This window comes from Camelus bactrianus, chromosome 34 (genome assembly GCF_048773025.1).
Source record: "Camelus bactrianus isolate YW-2024 breed Bactrian camel chromosome 34, ASM4877302v1, whole genome shotgun sequence".
Lineage (NCBI taxonomy): Eukaryota > Metazoa > Chordata > Mammalia > Artiodactyla > Camelidae > Camelus > Camelus bactrianus.
In genome coordinates this window covers 14,910,228-14,929,977 of record NC_133572.1, presented here as the reverse complement: position 1 = coordinate 14,929,977, position 19,750 = coordinate 14,910,228, and the positions used below count along the sequence as shown (strand labels likewise).

The 19,750-nt window shown below is 35.3% G+C and overlaps 1 protein-coding gene across 14 annotated transcripts in view; it reads left to right on the top strand.

The window, feature by feature from the left end:
• Positions 1-19,750, top strand: part of SOX5 (SRY-box transcription factor 5) — a 903,293-nt gene that overhangs the window by 523,993 nt on the left and 359,550 nt on the right. For 2 of the 14 annotated variants that reach the window (XM_074357833.1, XM_074357823.1), the window contains exon 1: positions 15,815-16,035. The exons of 9 other annotated variants lie outside the window; for them this stretch is intronic. In XM_074357833.1, coding sequence (XP_074213934.1) covers positions 15,998-16,035 — 38 coding nt within the window. In that variant the 5' untranslated portion in view covers positions 15,815-15,997. Of the gene's footprint in view, positions 1-15,810; positions 16,036-19,750 lie in introns of those variants that run through there. 3 more of the 14 variants (XM_074357835.1, XM_074357822.1, XM_074357834.1) reach the window with 3 other exon arrangements.

Below are 19,750 nucleotides of genomic sequence, written 5' to 3'. Positions count from 1 at the left end.
TCTGAAAGTCTCCAAGTGCTACAAAGCCAATTGTAAGAATGCAAAAATATGTGTCACTTACATCTGATGCAAAAACATGTGTCCAAAAACATGTATCACTTAAGTCTGCATGTCTGCCTAGAGATCATGGTTGTTAAAACACTCAGATAATCACAAGAAGATTGTAAGCCCCTATGCGGAGGGTCAGCCCACAATTGGTCCAGGAAGTTGTCCAGTGCTGGGGTGCTTTACTTCTGGTCTTCGTGCCTGAGGTCCCCACCACCAGCTGTGGTGGCCAGTGTTTTGCAGGCAGGATCTGACAATAGTACAACATACTCTGGTGACTAGTGCCAAACCCGAAACTGTCAGTAAAACCAAAGGACACACTGATAGGCGGATAGGTCATCTCCGCACATACGGCGGCACAGGCCCCCAGAGACTGATCAGACATCGGCAACGCCTAGTGTTCAGGCCGCACATGCCCCTGGACCACCTGTGCTGGACCCTGGACATAGACAAGTTGCACCGGCTCCGCGAGAAGGGCAGTGGGTGGACAGCGCCGCCGCCTTCGCAACAGCCCTGCCACTGTAGGTGGTGCCTACGCAGGGCACGTTGGTGACGTCGTTGTGCACGCCTGGCACGTTCCCCTCATGCCCTGCCCGCGCACGGGCTGCCGGGAATGCCGTGGCCCCCCCTCCCCGCCGCCGCTGCCGCCGCCGCCGCCATTGCCAAGGTCCGCGGCCCAAGTGGCTGCTGCTTCAGGTTGAGTTCTTTTGCGAGCACAGCCGTCCAGCTTTCCGGTGTTATGGGTGACTGTCAAACATTCGTTTCTCAAGGTGGGCCAAAACTTAGTATAAACATGTAAATATACTTTTAATTTTCTAGACATGTTGATACCCACATATGAACAACCATACATTTGTATTTAAAATAATCAAACAAAGCCTTTTTGGCTCTAGTTGAGGTGCTTGAAGTGTTTGAAAGACACTAAGGTAAATGGTTGTACCGAGTTAGCTGGTGTATTACATATTTGTGTGTGTATGACGTACATATGTAATACGCATATATTAATCAGTAATACAGTCTATATGGCCAGTGCTTCGGGAGCTATTTATTGTTATGCTGCGCTTTACACATTCAGACAGTTCAGTCTCCTCTAGAAGACTACGCACGCTACTTTTTCAAGGGTGGCCTGGAAGGAGATGTGAACGTGTATTCTTGTGGACATCCTGGATTGGAGCCTCTCACTAACAGGACAGCATTGTATCTTTCTGGGAGAAGTAAAATTCTTACTAATTTAGGTATGTCTTTTCTGCCCCAGGATTAGCTGCAAAGTAAATAAAGGGAATATAGTAAAAGAGTGATTCTGAGGAATACATGGAATTGTGGGAGATATGATGACAATTATAGTTGTATAGTATTTTGGGATAGTGAAAAAATAAGAGGGAAAAAAACAAACTTGAGGTGAAATAAGGCATTTTATGGTACATGATTTAAGATGTTTACAAGTATCTAATTTAAATTCTTTTAATATTTATCTCCCATAATATATCTTAATTTGTTTCTGCAGACCTAATTATTTTGGTGTGATACTTTTCGATCTATACTTCAAGGGGAGAGAGGTTTAGTGAAATACTCTTCAATCCCAATTCTGCTCCAAAACCCCCATCACACAAACTCACTCCTGTTCTGTAATTTAGTATTTCTATTCTCTGTTGGTTTTGGATTTTTGTTTTTGTTTGTCTTTAAGGAAGTGTTCCAAGGCTGAAATGTTTGAAGACTACTGCTTTAGATCTTTACTAAACAGTCATAACTCGTTTATTAGCAGCCTCGTTTTATTTGCAGAATGCTTATTTAAATATTATACACTTCAAATGCAATAACTATCCATGGAATTGAATTTGTTGTCTTCCAACTTTTTGTACTTCATTCATTTATGCATGTGGGCATGCTCGACTCGGGATGTAGTCAATTGTTATAATTCTGTTAAACATATCTCTGAAAGCTCTGTGAGGTCAGGTCATTAAATTAACCAGTCTAGTTCTCCCTGATACTGAATTTTGCTTTTATATGGATATGTCAGATTAAGGAATCAAGGACAATTCCTTGAATTCTGCATCTGCTTTTGTAATTTCTGAGACTGTAGGTATGAAGACAGAGCTGCATAGATGTGACAGAAAAGCATGATTATATTTATTTGACAGAAATTACAGAAAAATAGAAATGAGATAAATGTATTGCTTTTGAACTAATAGAATGTAAGTGATTTCTCATTTGCGTTTTTCATAACTAGTCTTATGTTTAGGCAGCAATTCCTACTTTCTCCTGTGCTTCCTCAATATGGTAATAAGATAGCTTCCTATTTGTTTAATTGGCTTAAGGATTTATTTAAATATGTTTTAATTTAGAAGGTCGTTTGCCCTTTTCTTTGTACTTAGATGCATCCGTTAGAATGTCCTTTATGTAATAGTGTAGTTTACTTTTAAAAGACTTTGCTTGCTTTACTTAAACTAAAAAGAGTGGGCATCTTTAACATATGTGTTGGTATTTATCGTTCCCCTGCCATGCTTCCAGAATATCAGAATGATAAGGGGAAATCATTAGATTCTCTCCATTTAATTCAACAGTTTTAATTGGACAGGCTCATTATTGCATTTTCTTTCAGTGAATTGTGGGTTGCTTTTCCAGTGAATCAAACTGTTCAGGTTGCTTATGAGGTTCAGCCCTTGGCATAATGTCACTAATGATTTCTACAGAACCTAGAAATGAAGGGACAGGAAAATCTATCAACAAAGAGATATAAATGGAATATTTTAAGATCAAAACTATGATTCAAATCTTTATACTGGAAGAAAAGGACAACAGTGGGCAATTGCATCCTTGATCACTGTAAATGCAGTCAAAATGGCAGTGCCTGCCTAATTGCCAAAATAGCATCTGGGCACCTGGAAAAATGGAACGGCAGTTGTATTTGACAGGGATTATTGCCATTAGGAAATTAATAAAGAAGTCCATTATGTTACGAAAGCAGTGGCTAGTCCATTATTTTTCCCTCAAAAACTTCAGACGTTTTAAATTTTATGCAGTTTTTTCTCTCACTGGTATATTTTTCCTAGAGTATACCTTCAGTTGATGCTTTTCTCTTTCTGATGCGGTGTTTAATATGGAGACCCCGTGTTGTTTCTAGAATCTTTTCTAATGGAAGGGAATAAAGTGTGTGTGTGTGTGTGTGTGTGTGTGTGTGTGTGTGTGTGTGTGTGTGTGTGTAGGCATGGAATTTATGGTTTCATTTTACCAGAGGTGAACTCTGTTCTTCTGGTATTTCAAGAGCATCTCTCACCAGTCACTGCCTAAATGCCAGAATCAAAGGCTTTTTAAATAGGCCTCTTAAAAAATTGTCATTATGTTGTTTGTCCTTTCTTGAAACTTTATTTTTTTCTGGTTTAGTACTTTACTCATCTTATTAAACAGCCTTTCATACTTATGAAATAAAATCTACGTTTCCTGTATCTTTACACACTTCAGTATAATATTTCCATCTCTAAGTTAGAAACTGCTACTCAGATGTTCTACCATTATGTCAAATTCACTTTTCCCCACAAAAAATCCTATCTTTCAAACGTCTGTTAATACCACCACTGTTGTCTGTGGACTTTGATGCTCCACAATATGTTGTTTCTTACACTTCAGTCCTGGTCTAGGGAAGGCTTCTTTGAGAGAGTAATATTTAAACGTGGTGTAAAGGTGATGAGAGCATGTACCAGTCTTGGGAAACAGATTATACAGTGGCCTGGTACCAGGACACACAAAATAAGGTCCCAAAGTCTCTGAAGGAATTTTTTCCTTCAGATAAAGAATGCTGTGGATACCACAGAACACTGAAATGGTCTGGAGGATACAATAATAAGACAGAGCATCTATCTTTTTAGAGGTTAAAGTTAAATAGTGGAAATTTACGTTCTACCTGGTGTTATGGGAGTCCCAGGAAGGACAACAGGTGGGGGACCAACATGGGATTCCAGTGGAGTCTGCTGCTTCAACAGATCTCGAAGGATGAGTAGAAACTAGCCTGATAAAAGGGGGTAAGGTAGTATGGAAGGTATTCTAGGAAGAATGTACATTTCACACAAAAGCATTGAAAGAAGAATCAACAGGCTGTTTGCTGGCACCTTTACCAGGCTGGTCAGGAGCATGAAGTTCATGGCGTTTAGGGAGAGCTGTGGCTGGATGAGGAGGCCATGCCAGAGCATGAAGAGTCAAATATGACATGTTAAGGACTTTTTACTTGTAGTTAAGCTATCATCTCTCAGATTCTTCAAGCTATATACAAGCCACCTTGAAAGAAAAAAATTATATACCCCTAAGGATATATTCACTGGGGTCTTTGAATTTCAGTTAAAAAATGTTTATTTCAGAAACTAAAATCATACTATATGAAAATATCATTAAATTGAGGGTTATTATTAAAAGTGAGAATTTTGGGCTTTCTAGCAGGTAAAATACTTTTTAATGACAAAAATTACATATTAATTACAGGCTTCTAAAAATAGGGTGTGTGGGGTCTGCTGATATGAGTTTGTGAAATATTGTGTAGAGCTGATGAGTAGCCTTTAGAGAGAGTTTTTAGTTTAATTAGATGTGTATGTAACTAATTTAATTTATGTATATTTAACTATTTTTGAAAAAGTAATGGATTCTCATTCAAAATAAAGAAAAAATATAAAAAGTTTACAAAAGCACCCAGCAAAAAGGCTGTAATCTCATACCCGTCTTCCTTCTGTCCAGTTCTGACCTCCCTCTGCCACCACCATTATAACATTTTTGTTTCATTTTCTGATATATTCTTCCAAAGTTTTCTTATGTACATATAAGCAAAAAGAAACTTGATGTCTTACTTTCATACATTTTGTAGCACATTGTACTCAGTTCCCAGATATGTACCTTGCTTTTTTCACCTTAGATATATATCAACAATTTATATATTGATGATGTTTTCATGTCAGTGTGTAGTTACATCCTTTTTGCTTTTATTAATAGATTTATAATATACCATTGTTTTGTTGTATCCCTGATCAGTGGACCTTTGGGCTGTTAACAATTGTGTGCTATTATGGGCTGTTCTTCAGTGACTAACTTTGAATACATAGCATTCTTCACATTTGAAAGTATGTCTCTAATAAATTCCTAGAAGTGGAATTGCATTCATAGTTTTGGTAGATATTTCCAAATTGCTGTTCATAAGAGTTATATTGATACACTTTTCTACTAGTAATATACAAGAGCACATATTTCCTTAAGTCACAGACAGACTGTTAGTAAGCTTTTGCTGTGTTAACAAACAACCCCACTTTCTCTGTGTATTAGTTTTTTTAAAAGAATTTTTTCTTGCATGTGTAACATGAGGTCTCTGTGTGTCAGCTGCATATTGACTTGATTGGACTGGGCTGGGGTCCACTTGGCTCCATGTCTCTTTCATTCCGGGTAGACTAGCCCTTGTCTGGGATATGCTGTTTTCATGGTGGATGGCAAAAATAACATAAAGAAGCTGAGACATTCACAGAGAAAGCCCTCTGTTCCATTGGCCAAAGCAAGTAACATGTTTAAAACAAAGTCAGTGGGCTAGGAAGTAAATTCTATTACAGAGAAGTTTAGCAAGGTAGAGGACAAATTATTTATACATGAATAATGCAGTCTAACATAAAACGTTGAAATTACTATTTTTTGCCAAGCTGATAGGTTAAAAAATAGTAATCACATTGTAGTTGTAAACTACATTTAAGTTAAAAGATATTGAGCATCTTTCCTTTGTTTAAGAACCATTTCTATTTCCTTTTCTTTGAACAAGTCATATTATTTGCCTGTTTTACTATTGGACTGTTGATTTTTTTCTTGTTGATTTCAGATAACTCTTTACATATCATGGAGACTGGCTCTTTCCTTTGATATGGATTGAATATATTGTTTTTCTAAACTTTTGATTTGTTTATGGTACCTTTTGTAACTCAGAAGTTGTTAGTGTTTATATGGTTGGATTTATTACTTTTATGGCTTCTAAATTTTGATCCATTGTTAGTAAGATTTCTCTACTCCAAGATTATATTGCAGTTTTCTCATGTTCTCTTCTGGTAGATTTATATTTTTTTCTTTATGGCTAAATTTTTATCTGTTTGGAATTTATGTTCCTGTTTGATTAGTCATGAGGTAATCATAGAGCATTTGTTGAACGCCACCTATATCATTTACTAAATAGATTGTATTGAATTTCCTCTCTGGGTTTTTTCTATACCTTCTTTTCTATTCCTTTGGCCTTTCAATCCATTCAGTATACATTGTTTTAATCATCAAGACTCTACATTACATTTTAATATCTGGTAAGCTGAGCCCTTATTCTTTTTCAGTTTTTTTTTTTTTGATTATTTTAATTTACTTATTTCAGGTAAGCTTTTGAATTAGTTTTCTGGTGTTTTAAGCAGATACTGGTATTTTAATTTGAGCTTATTAAATGTATACATTCATTTAGAAAGAAATTATATTGATGCTACCTATCCAGGAACATGGTATGTCTTTCTATATTGTGTCAAGCTTTTTTCATATAGGTCTTTATGTGAGTGATTTTATTCTTGGATACTTTATCTTTTGTGTCCCTAATGCTGATGGGGTCTTTTTTTCCCATTATCTTTTGATAACTGAATGTAATCATATATATGAAAGCTATTGATTTCTACATATTACATTGTTCTCCACTGTAATTTGAATTCTCATAGTGCTTCTGAGATTTTCAATTGATTCTCTAATCTATATTTTATCAGCTTCAACAAATTAATTCTAAGTTGTTGAAGTTCAGAAAATGGTTATCTTGCTTCAAAATCAGTTGTCACTTAAACTCCAACAGAATTTTGTTTGACTAAATACCACTTTTATCATTTTATCTTATATTGTGATAACTTTTGGAAGCAGCTCTCTGGTAGTGGAACAGGCACTAGGTTTGTAATTGGAAGACTTGGGCTCAAATTGTGGTTCTGCCTATTACTAGTTGTGTGATCAGACACTAGTTAATTTTTGTTCCTGAACTTTACGTTTTCTGTGACGTGGAACTAATATTCATAACTGACATTTCAGATTTGTTTTGAAAAATAAATGAATTAATGTGTGAAAATTGTAGATTTCTAGTTAATAATAACTTGATAATTGCTTTTATTGGAGCAAGGAAGAATGCCCACATTTTGCACTAGGTCATAATTTCTTGAAAAAAAAGTTTATCTTTGTGTCCTCACCTTTTATCAGTGTTCTCTGGTTAGAAAAGATGCTCATAGAAAGCATAATATGTATTGATTTGTTTTTTTTTCCTTTAATATGTCTAGTGAAATTCAAGGAACACATTCAATACTAGAACAATGCTTATTAAGTTGACTTGTTCATTAAAATTAAAAACAATTGTCCACCTTTACAGACTGAGTAAATCTGAAGTTTGGTCCCGAAACCAGGAAGAACATGTTTTACCTTAGATACTTTTTTTTTTTTAAGATGTGCCTAGGATGCTGGCGTATCTTACAAATGCTTATAGTTTTTTAGTCTGTGCTTTGACTTTAAGCAAAACTTAAAAATAAGTATTTCAGATTACAGACCCATGATTTGTTTAGAGTTAATTAACATTTGAGTGTTTTTAAATACTGAATATACCATTTGATACCTAAATAGTTCTTCAGCTTCAGGGAAATTTACAAGTATCAATTTCTCCTTTTTCCTGTTTATGAAAAAGTATACATTATAAACAATACAGTCTTAATATATAGATGATTTACAATACAAGTGTAAATTAAACATTGTATACATACTGAGTAATCGAATGAATACATTCTTTTGATAATGTCTGTTTTCTTACATTTTTCGTTCTGTGCATAGTTTGACTGAATTATTTTCTAAATTATGGCAGTAAGTCATTTTTGTTAACAATAACATGAAAAAAAAAGAAGCTGTGTATTTGGCAGGAGTTCTACAGAGTGTCCACGAAATTCGTTTTAAAAACTAGGTTTTCTTGAACACAATTTGCCTGTCAGGATTTCTAACATTTCAACTTTTTAGTTTGTCTTTGAGTTTCTCATTTGATGTTTTGAAATTTTGGATAAAAGCAGAATCCCTTGTATTTATTTCTCCCTACAGTACTGGTCACTGCCATCACACGCACATGACGTACTCAGTATAGTAATAAACTGCTTTTACTTCTCTCATTGAATTAGGTAATGCCATTCAATGTAGTTGTACTTATCAGAAAAAATGAAAACTGTGTTTTGAAAATTCAAGCACAGAAATTTTCAGAATCATAAATAGGTTAATTTAGTCATAATATTAGTTCTTTTGAAAATGTGGTCACTTTTTCGTGACCAGTTAAGTTCTCCTGGTTGTTTTAACTTAATTGAATTTAGATGAACTAACTTTAATTAATAAAATATTTTTCCTTCAGTCTTATATTGATATGTGAATATAGAGTTATGCTGTGCTTTAAAGGGTTAAAACAAACTACAAGGATTATTCTTAAAACATTTTTTAAAGGATATATAACTGGGACAAAATAAGAAGGGTAAGAAATTTTATGTAAATTATAAATTGATTTATTGAAAAAAAGATTACAGAGTCAGAATTTGAGAGTGGAGAGGGACCTTAAAAATTGTCTTCCTTGAGTAGTTAAAGATGTACGTAGAACCGCTAATAAGGAAGGAATCGTGGCTCTCTTGGAGCACAGGCCTCCTAACTTTCAGCTTAGCCATAATTCTTTCCTCTGTGCTGTCCTAGATATAAGCAGACTGAACATTGTTAATAGGTAACATTTTCATTTACTGTGAATGAACATGCAATCAAAGAAGAATATAGGGAATAGACGAGTAGAATCAACTTAAAAATGAAGCTGAGTGTTCAAATGTTTTCATACTTTACTCAGTTTCCTTCTTATTTCTACTCTGATTAGTTAATATCAAGAAATACATACCACGACTACAGTGCCAAAATTCCCCTGAAAGATGTGCACTAAAATACTTTGCAGAAATTATCTAATGATTAAGAACCCAAGCCCCAGTGCAGTAATGTTATGGTGCTACTTTTCACTTTGCTGCTGCCTGTGGGTAAAGGGTCAGTGCAGTGTGTTCCCTGAATTTCTTTCCAGGTTGAGAAATTAAATAACAAAGTTTTGTGGTCAAGAGCACTTTTTAAGATATGGTGCCATTTGAATGACTTCTTTTCTCATGAGTTGTATGGTTTTTTTTTTTTTAAATCAGTAGAAGTCTTTTGATTTTTACCACCAGAGTGATTGGTTCATGTCTTTTTCAACATCATGAACTGACAACAATGAGACAACACCACTTATCACAAATAGAGATGATTGTGTAATGAGTAAAACCTTTTGCCTGACATGATTCTTTATATAAGACAGAAATTTCATTGCAAAGTAGTTACATGGCGACCGGAAGATTGGCGCCTGTGCAGTAGTAGTTCCCCTTTATCCACGGTTTCATTTTCTGTGCTTTCAGTAACCCGTGGTCAGCCATGGTCTGAAAACATTAAATGGAAAATTCCAGAAATAAACATTTCATAAGTTTTAAATTACACGTCCACTCTGAGTAGGGTGATGAAATCTCATGCCATTCCGCTTCATTCTGCCCATGATCCCCATCCATCGACCTCGTTATGGCTCCATGATCCAAGATCACCTAAGGAGATGATCCTCCTTCTGACATATCATAAGGAGGTCAATAGTAGCTTAATGCTGTGTCACAGTGCCTGCGTCATTCACCTCACTTCATCTCATTATGTGGACATGTTATCATCCCATATTATCACGAAAAGAAGGGTGAGTACAGTACAATGATATTTTGAGACCGAGAGAGACAACACTCACCTAACTTGTATTATAGTATTTTGTTATAATTATTTTACTTTAGTTATTGCTAATCTCTTACTGTGTCCAATTTAGAAATTAAACTTCATCACATGTAGGTATGGGAAAAACGTACTATGTAAAGGTTTAGTATGGTTTGCAGTTTTAGGCATCCACTGGGGGCCTTGAAACATATCCCCCACAGAAAAGGGGGGACTACTGTATTTTCCATTGGATTTCAAAAATGGAAACTATTTTTAAAAAGAGAGCTAGATTTTATGATGAGTGTGCTAATTCTGTTTATTATACCATAAATAGGATGAGCATACTATTCTTTAACTGTTCTCAATTCTTGTATAAATAACTATCATTTATATCAACTTTTGTGAGTATGGGGTAATCATTGCTCAACCTAACTTAGTCTAATGTTTAAACACTCAGCATTAAAACATGTTTATTAAGCGCTTGCCTGTGCACTTGGTATTTAGTGGCTGTTAGGGTATATTTGAGATACATTAGTATATGGTGCCTTTTGAGAACTCTGGAGGAAAGTTGTCATAACTTTGGTGTTCCCCATCTCTGCACTTCCTAGTTTTGAGACCTCAGACAGGTACTTCTCTTCATAGGCCGTGGTTCCTTCATTTGTAGTTGGGATGATACAACTACGTATCTCATATTGTTGCTTTGAATATTAAATGAGATAACTTATTTTTATATGCATTGCAGTGACTGGTGCAAAGTCCTCAAACAATAAAATCTATCATTTTAAGATTACTTCAGATTATTCTGAAGGAAGTAAATAGTAAGATATCAAACAGTGGGAGCTGTAATGAGGCATGGCATCATCTCTTTGAGGGAAGTATGAGACTAGAGTTTCTACAGTGAACATATTCTCAAAGAATGTATTGTTGAAGAGCACTAGTTGGTCAAAAATCTGATCTGAGGACAATTCGTGTGTATATTCTAACTAACCAATTGACAATACAGAAGAGTATGAAGGTAGAAAAACCTTGAACTTATATAAAGCTCCTACATGCCAATTCCCTTGCATGAGTGTATTATGAGGAATTGAATTTTAGGTCTTTAAAAAGGAGGAGGGGCTATTAAGTTTCTTAGGAGTTTTTCTAAAGAGGTCCAGTTAAAAGGCTCTAAGTCCGAGTTTTAAGCTACATGGGACAGGGCAATGGTGCGCTTGTCAGGCGTTTGGTGAATGGCTCGCAGATGCACATGGCTTGGAATTTCTTTTTTTTTTTTTTGAAAGAGGAATTTTTTTTTTTTTTTTTTTTACATTTTTGTGACAAAGTAAATAACTGCAGGGAAAAAAGTAGCTGAACTTTTTCTTCATGCTTTTTGTGTCAGCTGAAGTCTATATATTGATACTGTCTGACACTGGTATTAAATTCATTGTGGATATAATGCTAAAATTTTCATTTCTCAACACTAACCTTTCACATTCCATAAAATGTGAAAACTATAGCTTGATGATAGGAACATATATCAGATATTAATGTATAATCCGTACCTGTGACTACATATTTCAATTTCAGTTATTAAAAGTAAAGATGTTTAACAATTCTATCTTAGAATAGGGGAATGGAAAAATCTTCCCTTTAAATTGATAAGAGGGTATTAGAAAAACTTGCTTGAAACAGTGTCTGAAAGGGGTTAAATTTGGAAATAACTTGTTTATGATCTTAAAAGTTTTTGATATTCTCTTTGAGAATTTTCTAGTAGTGTTCACTAGCATATCTTATATTTCCTTAGCCTGTGTGAGTCTCCTTTGTATATTTGCAATGGAAACAACATAAACTCAAAAGCACACTTTCAGGTTCATCCTATTTTCCATAATACTTTTGCAGCAATATAAAAGTTTGTGGTTTGTGCTCTCATCCTCTCTGAAGATACATTTATATTTGTATATCTATGTTTATAGATCATTTTTGTATTTCCCACAATTCAATTAATGTTCAGTAAGTTCTTGTCATTGCTTTTTGTTCACTTACTTATTTATTTTGGTTTTAACTTTTCTTACTATATTTACCTAGAGGACTTGAATATGAAACAGTTAGCTTGAATTTTGGTCACACGTATTTTTTAAAATTAGACTTGTTACAAATTTTTGTTGAATTATTCTCTTAAAGTCATAGTACTTAATATGTTGTTAAGCATTTAATAGATGTTCAGTGAATGCTGTAGTGTGTCTCAATCTACATATATTGTGAAGCCTTCTGGAGACCTGCTTATAATAGTAGAACAAATCTTACTGGAGTGTTAGTTTTGAGGAAGGGAATATCAGATATATAGCCAATTGAATATTTGAGTATATTAAAATTTTCAGGTAATTGATAAAGAATATAGATTTATTTAGCATGTATTATGTATTAATCATTAACACATGTTTAACATTTAAATATTTTAACATTTAATGTAAAATAAAAAGATTTATAATAGTAATTTACTGTTAAGCATTGCATTGATTGGATTGATTCAGTTATTTTATAAAACTGTCAACAACAGGATTTGATGAGGACATTTTGGAACTGCCTTCTCTTTTGCTGACTTCTAAAATCTTGCAGAAATGCTAATTTGCAACATAGAGTTCATATGAAAGAAAACTTTTACAACCTAGAGAGGTACATTTAGAAATATTTATTTCATCCAACTATCAATACAGTACTAACTTGGTGACAATGAGATTATATCAAATTTAAATTCATTAGCAGTTACTCGAAAGCTTTTGCATTCACTTAGAAAGTGAGTACCATCTTGGGATTTTTTATTCAACTATAAATACTGTTATTTTATTCTGTATTATTGTATCACAAGTGAAATAAGATCTGTCTTCAAGTAACAAATGGGCCACTAACCAGTTGTGTGACTTTAAATTTGCCCAAGTTTAAACCCTGAGAAATGAGGGATGTACCTAGCTGTTCTTTTCTGTGCTGCATGTGATCCGTGAGCTAATCTGTGTGAACAAAATTTTTTATGAGCTAGGAGTTCCATTAGTTCAGATTATCATTATTAGGATGATCATTATTATATTTGGCAAATTTTCAAATTATTTCCTAGTCTGTTTCAATTCCTGCAGCAGGGATGATTTTGCAAGAAATAATTTGTTTTTGAATGGCTACAGGAATGTTTATAGAAATGTTGAGATCTTAAACTAACTTCCAAACCATTTAACATTTTCCTATATGTTCTTTGTGTTTATTTGGCATATGTATACTTACACATGCATATATTACATGTCCATAAAAACAAATCCAAAGACAAGGAAGATTCTGATATGAGCATCCTTCCCTTACAGAATAGTTGACCTCAAAAACTCATGCTCTCTCTCTTACCTGCTCTGGTGACCTTCTGGATTAGAGTTTCAGAGAAACAACCAGAGGTAGTAGCTGTAGCAAGACAGCAGCTGGGACCATACGGATCTCAGCATCCTGCCTTATGGCCATTATCTCTGTTTCTATCTTTATGCTGCCACTATGTCTCCTCTTGTGCTCTCTCCGCATCCTCTCCTTGCTGCCTCCTCCTCTTCCTGACTCCAGCTCCCACTGCCCCTTGTAACTTACCCTTCCTCTTTCATTTTTCTCTATTAATACAAGATGAAACAAGATTCTCTAATTAGGAGAAAATTTAAAAACTATTTTTTAAAGTGTATGTAGCCAGGCAGCTACCATTCCCTAAATCCCATAACCACCGTTAACAATAGAAAAAATTATTTTTGTATACTTTATCAATTAGAGTGTATTAGATTGTAGGTCTCTTTAAGTGCTGAAATAAAGATATTTAAAAGAAATGGCACAGTTTTTCTCATTTTTCTATGAAGGAATGGGTTGTTGCTGTAATAAAAAATAATTTGAGGCTAACGACAAGAAAGAATAGTGAGTAATAGCCTTTCCCCTTCCCCAACTGCTGAAAACGAAAATCATGTCAGCATCAAGTCATTTTTGCCACATCCCTTGTTAACAGCTTTTTCAGGGTGGGTCATAATTCTGTGTTTTGTTAGTCTCTTAACTCCATAGTGACATGCTTAAATCTTCTTCCACATTGATTTTGTAAGTATACGTACGTTTATTTTTAGGATACCCTGTGAATGATGGATCTCACTATTAAGTTATTATCAACTTTGGCAAAAAATGTATAACCTTTGAAGAATAAATTTACTAATATGATAATGTTAATCACTGATTTTGCTATTTGGAATTTGTGTGTGGTGTCTCATTGTGTATGTCTAAAAAAGTAAACTTACTGTCTGCCTGTCGCCAGGGAAAAAAAAGTGGGACCTAATCAAACTGCTGTGGGGTCAACCCTTGTGGTTTTAAAGGCCCTTAATGTTGTCCAGCTGCAAAATAAAAGGAATTGGGAGGGGAAGTTGGAAGGAGTGGAGGGGGCTGGGGGGGAATGTGTGGAAAAGAACAGGGAGTCTGGCTTTTATTTTTTTTTTAAAGTGAGTTCAGTGCCAGCCTGGACATTGGCTGTGCAGACTGTTGAGCCATTGTCTGCTCCATTTCCAGAATAGCCCCCAGTTAATCACTTCGGCTTTGAAGGGAATTTCCTCGTGGAATTCTCCACAGAAAATCTAATCAACTGACCTGCCCTCTCAACAATGGAAGGCTTTTTTTTCTCTCTTTCCCTTATTGGGGCGGGCTCTGTAATGTAGCCTTTTGTGCAGAATGAACCCTCCCAGTAGGAGTGGAGAGCGTGTGTGAGTGACTGAGAGTGTGTGTGTGTGTGTGTGTGTGTGTGTGTGTGTGTGTGTGTGTGTGTGTGTGAAGAATGCACACTATCTCGTGTTGGTGAGTGTGTGCTTACTCCCTGACCAGATGCTGCGGTGCACGGGGCAGCCACCATCTCTGCATGCGTGTCTGTGTAAGTGTCTCTCTCTGTGTGTGTATGTGCCTCTGTCATTTCATGTCAAAGGTACATTACCTGATTACCTTCCTTGCCTGCCAGATTTTTATCTAGATAATTGGAACTGCTATGGAGGCTGTGCCTTGCCAGCTAGCTTAGGAGCTGTAAAGCCAGAGTTTGTCCACCTTGTTATCTGTGGCTGCCTGGGCAGAGGAAATTAAAGAGATCCCCAGCCAGGGGAGCGCCTCCCGCCCCGACCTCCCCCGCAATCCCAAACAGGACAGTTTGTTAGTGCCCTCTTTTTGTTTTCATTTTTTGGTTTGGCTTGTGGTTTTGTTCCCTCGAGTGTGCGTTATTTTGGCATGTGGATACCTATTCCCTTCCACATCGCACATCGGGTTTTATGGAGTTTGGAGCCGAGGAAACTTTGGTTGGGTTGCCAGGACGTTCGCACCACTTTGTGGAAAGCACGAGCTAACAGTGAGACCGACAGAGTGAGTGACAAGTTGTTTACAGGTTTCCTTGAAGGGGCCTCTGCTATATTTCAATCTGTCAAAGTTGCTTTTCTTCCCTCAGAACAATGCCTGATTGTTGCGTGTGAGTGTGTGTGTGTGTGTGTGTGCGTGTGTTTCCGTGTGCGCACGGAGGGAGAGAGCCTAGAAGAGGGTGAGAAGGCATAACAATTCTTTGTGTGAAAATGCTATTACTAACATTAAATCTTTTTGCCTAATTAGTTAATACATGCAGTTTAATCGGGGTTCTGTCAGTGTACAGATTTCTCTTTTAATCAGTAGCAAATGCATTTAAAAAATCATATTGTGTGTGAGTGTGTGTGCATGCATGTGCATGTGTGTGACTTTTATTATTTAGAGGAGAGAGAGTATGGGAGATGCGTCAAATGAGTTGACTTCTCACATTCGGTGATGTCTAGAAGGGAGAATTAAAAGGAAAGGACAGGCACCCTGAGGTTGTCTAGTGCCTTGCAGCCCAAGCGCGGCTGGGCTGGCGGAGGGGGGAGCGGCCAGACCCCGCTGCTGGAAGTGCGCTACCCCTTTAAGAGACTGGTCAAGGAGTCCTAGGAGAGGGAGGGGGAGAGGGGGAGAGGGGGGAGAGAGAGATTGAGAGAGAGAGAGAGAGAGAGAGAGAGAGACAGAGAGAGAGAGAGAGAGAAAGAGAGAGAGAGAGAGGGAGAGAGAGAGAATCAATTGGTTTAGAAGGTTTGGACTCACTTGACAGGTTCAGTTGGAGACGATCATAGGTGGCTGCTGTGACAAAGGGAAATTGTGCTTTTCCAGCATGCTTACTGACCCTGATTTACCTCAGGAGTTTGAAAGGTGAGTACAGTTTTTCCCCCCTAATATATTGAAGTACAACTCTCCCATTTTACAGTAGTCTCTGGCTCAGTTGAAAGATGCTCCCTTAAAACGTGTTTGTTAGAGAAGCTTTTAGCTAGTGCTTCTGCAATCTTGTTAGCTGATTTTTGTTGTGATTGCCCAGACCAAATGGAAATGATTTGCAAAGTCTCCGAGATTTCTGCTAATGTTTGTAGGTTGCGTCCTATAACAGGAAATTAAATGAACATTAAGCATCTCTCTCTCCCACTCGCTGCTTTTCTCTTTCTCATTCGCTCTCTTACTTTCTTCCTTCATTGATATTTTTCTCCCCTTCTGCACCTTTTAAAACGCTTTTGTGTGCAGAGTGTTACCGTTTTCAACATCTCTGTCTCGTAATTTCTGGGGTGACAGAAGGTTTTTAGTGGTGGTTAAAACGGAGGCTATAAGTTCTTATTTGATCCTTCTGTAAAACTTTGGAAGCTGCTCAGTAAAGCACATGACCTTTTGTTGATATAAGAGAGCGGATTTTTTTTTAAAGAAAATTTAATATCACAGTAGTCTGTTAGTAGATTACTCTTGAAATGTCAAAAAAAGGGAAATGGGGATGATCTCTTTTTAAGTTTTAGTGGCCACTTTTTATGCTGTCTTAAGCTGAATTTTGATTTACTATATTTTTCCTTTTGCTATGATGGGAATAAGTGTATTTGTAATTAAGTAGTTCCTATTAGAGAAATATGTGCAATATCCTTCCATTTGATGTTGTTGCAAGTAAAGCAGGGCTTTGAAAGAATTCTAGCCTTCTTCGTGCTCCTGTAAGTACACATTGCAATTTTTAAATTTGAGTTCTTATCCCAGCATAAGTTCATTTTTTGGAACTATAAATAGAATTTTGTTTGCCATTAAAAAGAATTCAAACTTTGTATTCTGTATGGTGAATTAGAAAAAAAAAAAGCTAAAAAAAGCCAGGATGCATGATACCCAGGCTTTTTTTTTTTTTCATTTTCATGAAAGCTACCTTCTGTATAAACATTTGTTGTATCTGACTATGCAATGCAAGCTAGGTGCTAGACCAGCTGGTTAAAAATATGCTAAGTCAAGCTGTTCATCGCTCAAAAGACTGAATTTGATATGAAAAGACGAAAAAAGAAAGGACAAAGATTAAAACATTCTAGAAGTGAAGCAGTGGAAGAGAAGGGTATTGAGAATAAAATAATGCTTGAATGTGGTCAGATATTGGAGAAGCCAATATCAGATCAGGGAAGAAAGTAAAATAGCCAACATGTATACTTCAGTGCTGTCTTCTTTCTTTCATTTCCTCCTCTTCTTTTTTTTTTTTTAATTTAAGGTGCATCCTCACTAGATAATTCCAGTGAATGGTTGAGCTTTCTTGACAGTTTTGAATAATTTTTTCAAAGTTCTATATATTAACTCTTTAAAATACTTAGCTTTTGTTTGCAAACATAGCATGTCTCTTATGTAGATATTGAAGTTATTTATATTGGAACGTGCTATTGCTTAATACCACAGGAAGTTTTCAGTATGTACAGAGCAGCACTTAAATGATAGTATTCTTCAACTCTATACTTTTTGAAAATAAAACTCTGAGTCTGATTTGTAAGCCTGTTAACCGACTATTCTTATAAAAAGGTAGTTACATATTAACAGGCTGTAGCCTATTTCTTTATATAGGCAAGCTTTCCTGCTGTGAACTTTATTTGTATTTTTTTCAATTATCTCTTTTTAAACTAAACTTTTCCCTTTCCTATTCTGATGCTCAAATTTCTTAATATTTTTTTTCCTCCTGGTGAGAATTTCATTTTTTGTCACCCAGAGGCATGCTTTTCTAACTGGCTAATTAAATAAGCAAGTGATAATCAATAGAGTTGTTAGTACAGACAGCATACTTGGAAATATTAGTAGCTAAAACAATTTTGAAAAATGTCCTACAATATAAAATTTCTTAATAATTTCCCCTGTGGTTGTAGTGGGGACATACAAAAATCTCAGTAAATCATTACTATTTGTTTACATTGAATTTGTACGGGTGACTGTATCTGTACTCTCATACAGTATATATCATGCAGACTCAATATTTAATATGTATATTCTCCAAAGGAGGTATATATGCAGTAATTACAGTGTCACATATAGTCGGCTTTTTTTTTTTTTTGTCTTTTCAGCTATCTGCAACTTTCATTGAATAAGTAGTTCATTTCTATTGAGTGTTAATTTTTATTCTATTTGCTCACCTGCTATAGATGAGTTATTCACTCAAACTTAGTCAGAAATCTGAAAAGAAGACTTCTAAATTTCTTTATGAATTGGAGAACATTGCTTTAGGGGATATTAATAAGTTGCTTGGGGTTTATGTGTTTCTGAAGTTTATGTGATTTTTTTTCTAGTTTCCTCGGTAGAGTCTTGTCTATCTTCTATTATTCTTTCCAACCTGTAGACTAGTTGGAACTTTAAGGCATATTCAAAACTTAAATATCAGGATCACAGTTTGGATATAGATTTGTCATGTCTGTATTACCAGCCCTAGAAATGAACATGGTCAATACTGTCAGACTGATAAACAGTTGTTTAGTAATTCAGAAGTAGCAACAATTTCATTGTCTGCCAAAAAATATTTAGGAGGTAAAGAAAATTGAACAGTGATTCTAAAAAGCAAGCAGGTTGAAATATATTATTTTTATTTTCAAGCATTCCTAACATAGTTGATTATGATTAATGAAAACACAGTTCTCAGGTGGGAGGTGAATAGACAAAGTATGTTGTAAGGAATTATTTGTAAGCAGAGTCTTGTGCATCATATTATTTAGAGAGAACATAACTGGCAACATGGTCTAAGTGTTAGTAAAGTGTCATTAGAATGAACACTTGAACTCTTCTAGAATTTTTACAATGAAGATGGTCGATTTATATATTTACCTGAAAATAAATAATAAAAAATTATGACAAGATTTTTCCTTTCAGAATACCATTTTTTTATGTTCCTAGAATGAAAATATTTAAAATATTGGTCTTAATTGTCAATATCAGTTTATTTCTGATGAATGGAAAAAAAGCAGTTTTTGTTACTATCAATAATAGTATGTGTTCTATTTCTTTTCTTCTGTTTATATTTATCCTATTTAATTGTAGCATTATAGTTTTATGACTAAGCTACTTGTTACACTTTCTGATTGCTTTATCTTAGAGACATCATTAAAAAGCAAGTGTAAGATGATTACTTGAGAAGACAGTCTGATAAAGTCTAGAAAGAAAAAAAGTTGGACGTGAAGGTAGTGGGATGAAGCAAATGCAGCTTATAATAGTACCTATTTGATTGCTTCTCTCAAAACGGGTGCAGACAACACACTGCCTCTTTTCTACATGTTGAAGAGATTACAAGAGTAAAACCTTCTGCAGTAAAAATTTAACTTTTTATTTACTTTATATGCCCATCAAATTTACTTATGGTCGTATTGACTAAAGAAATGCTTTTTTCACAGTAAGAAACTTTTAAGTTTTTCTGAAGAAAGAAATATATATCAGGTACTGTGAAAAACTATTTTGTAAAATTACCATGAAAAATTGCTATTAGTGGGCTGCAAGAATATTTCTGACATTAGCAGTACTTTAGTTACCTAAAGTTTGGCCATAGTAATAAAATATTTATTCCCTGGACAGATTGATTTAGCTTAATTAAAAACTTTTTTTTTTTTTTAACCAT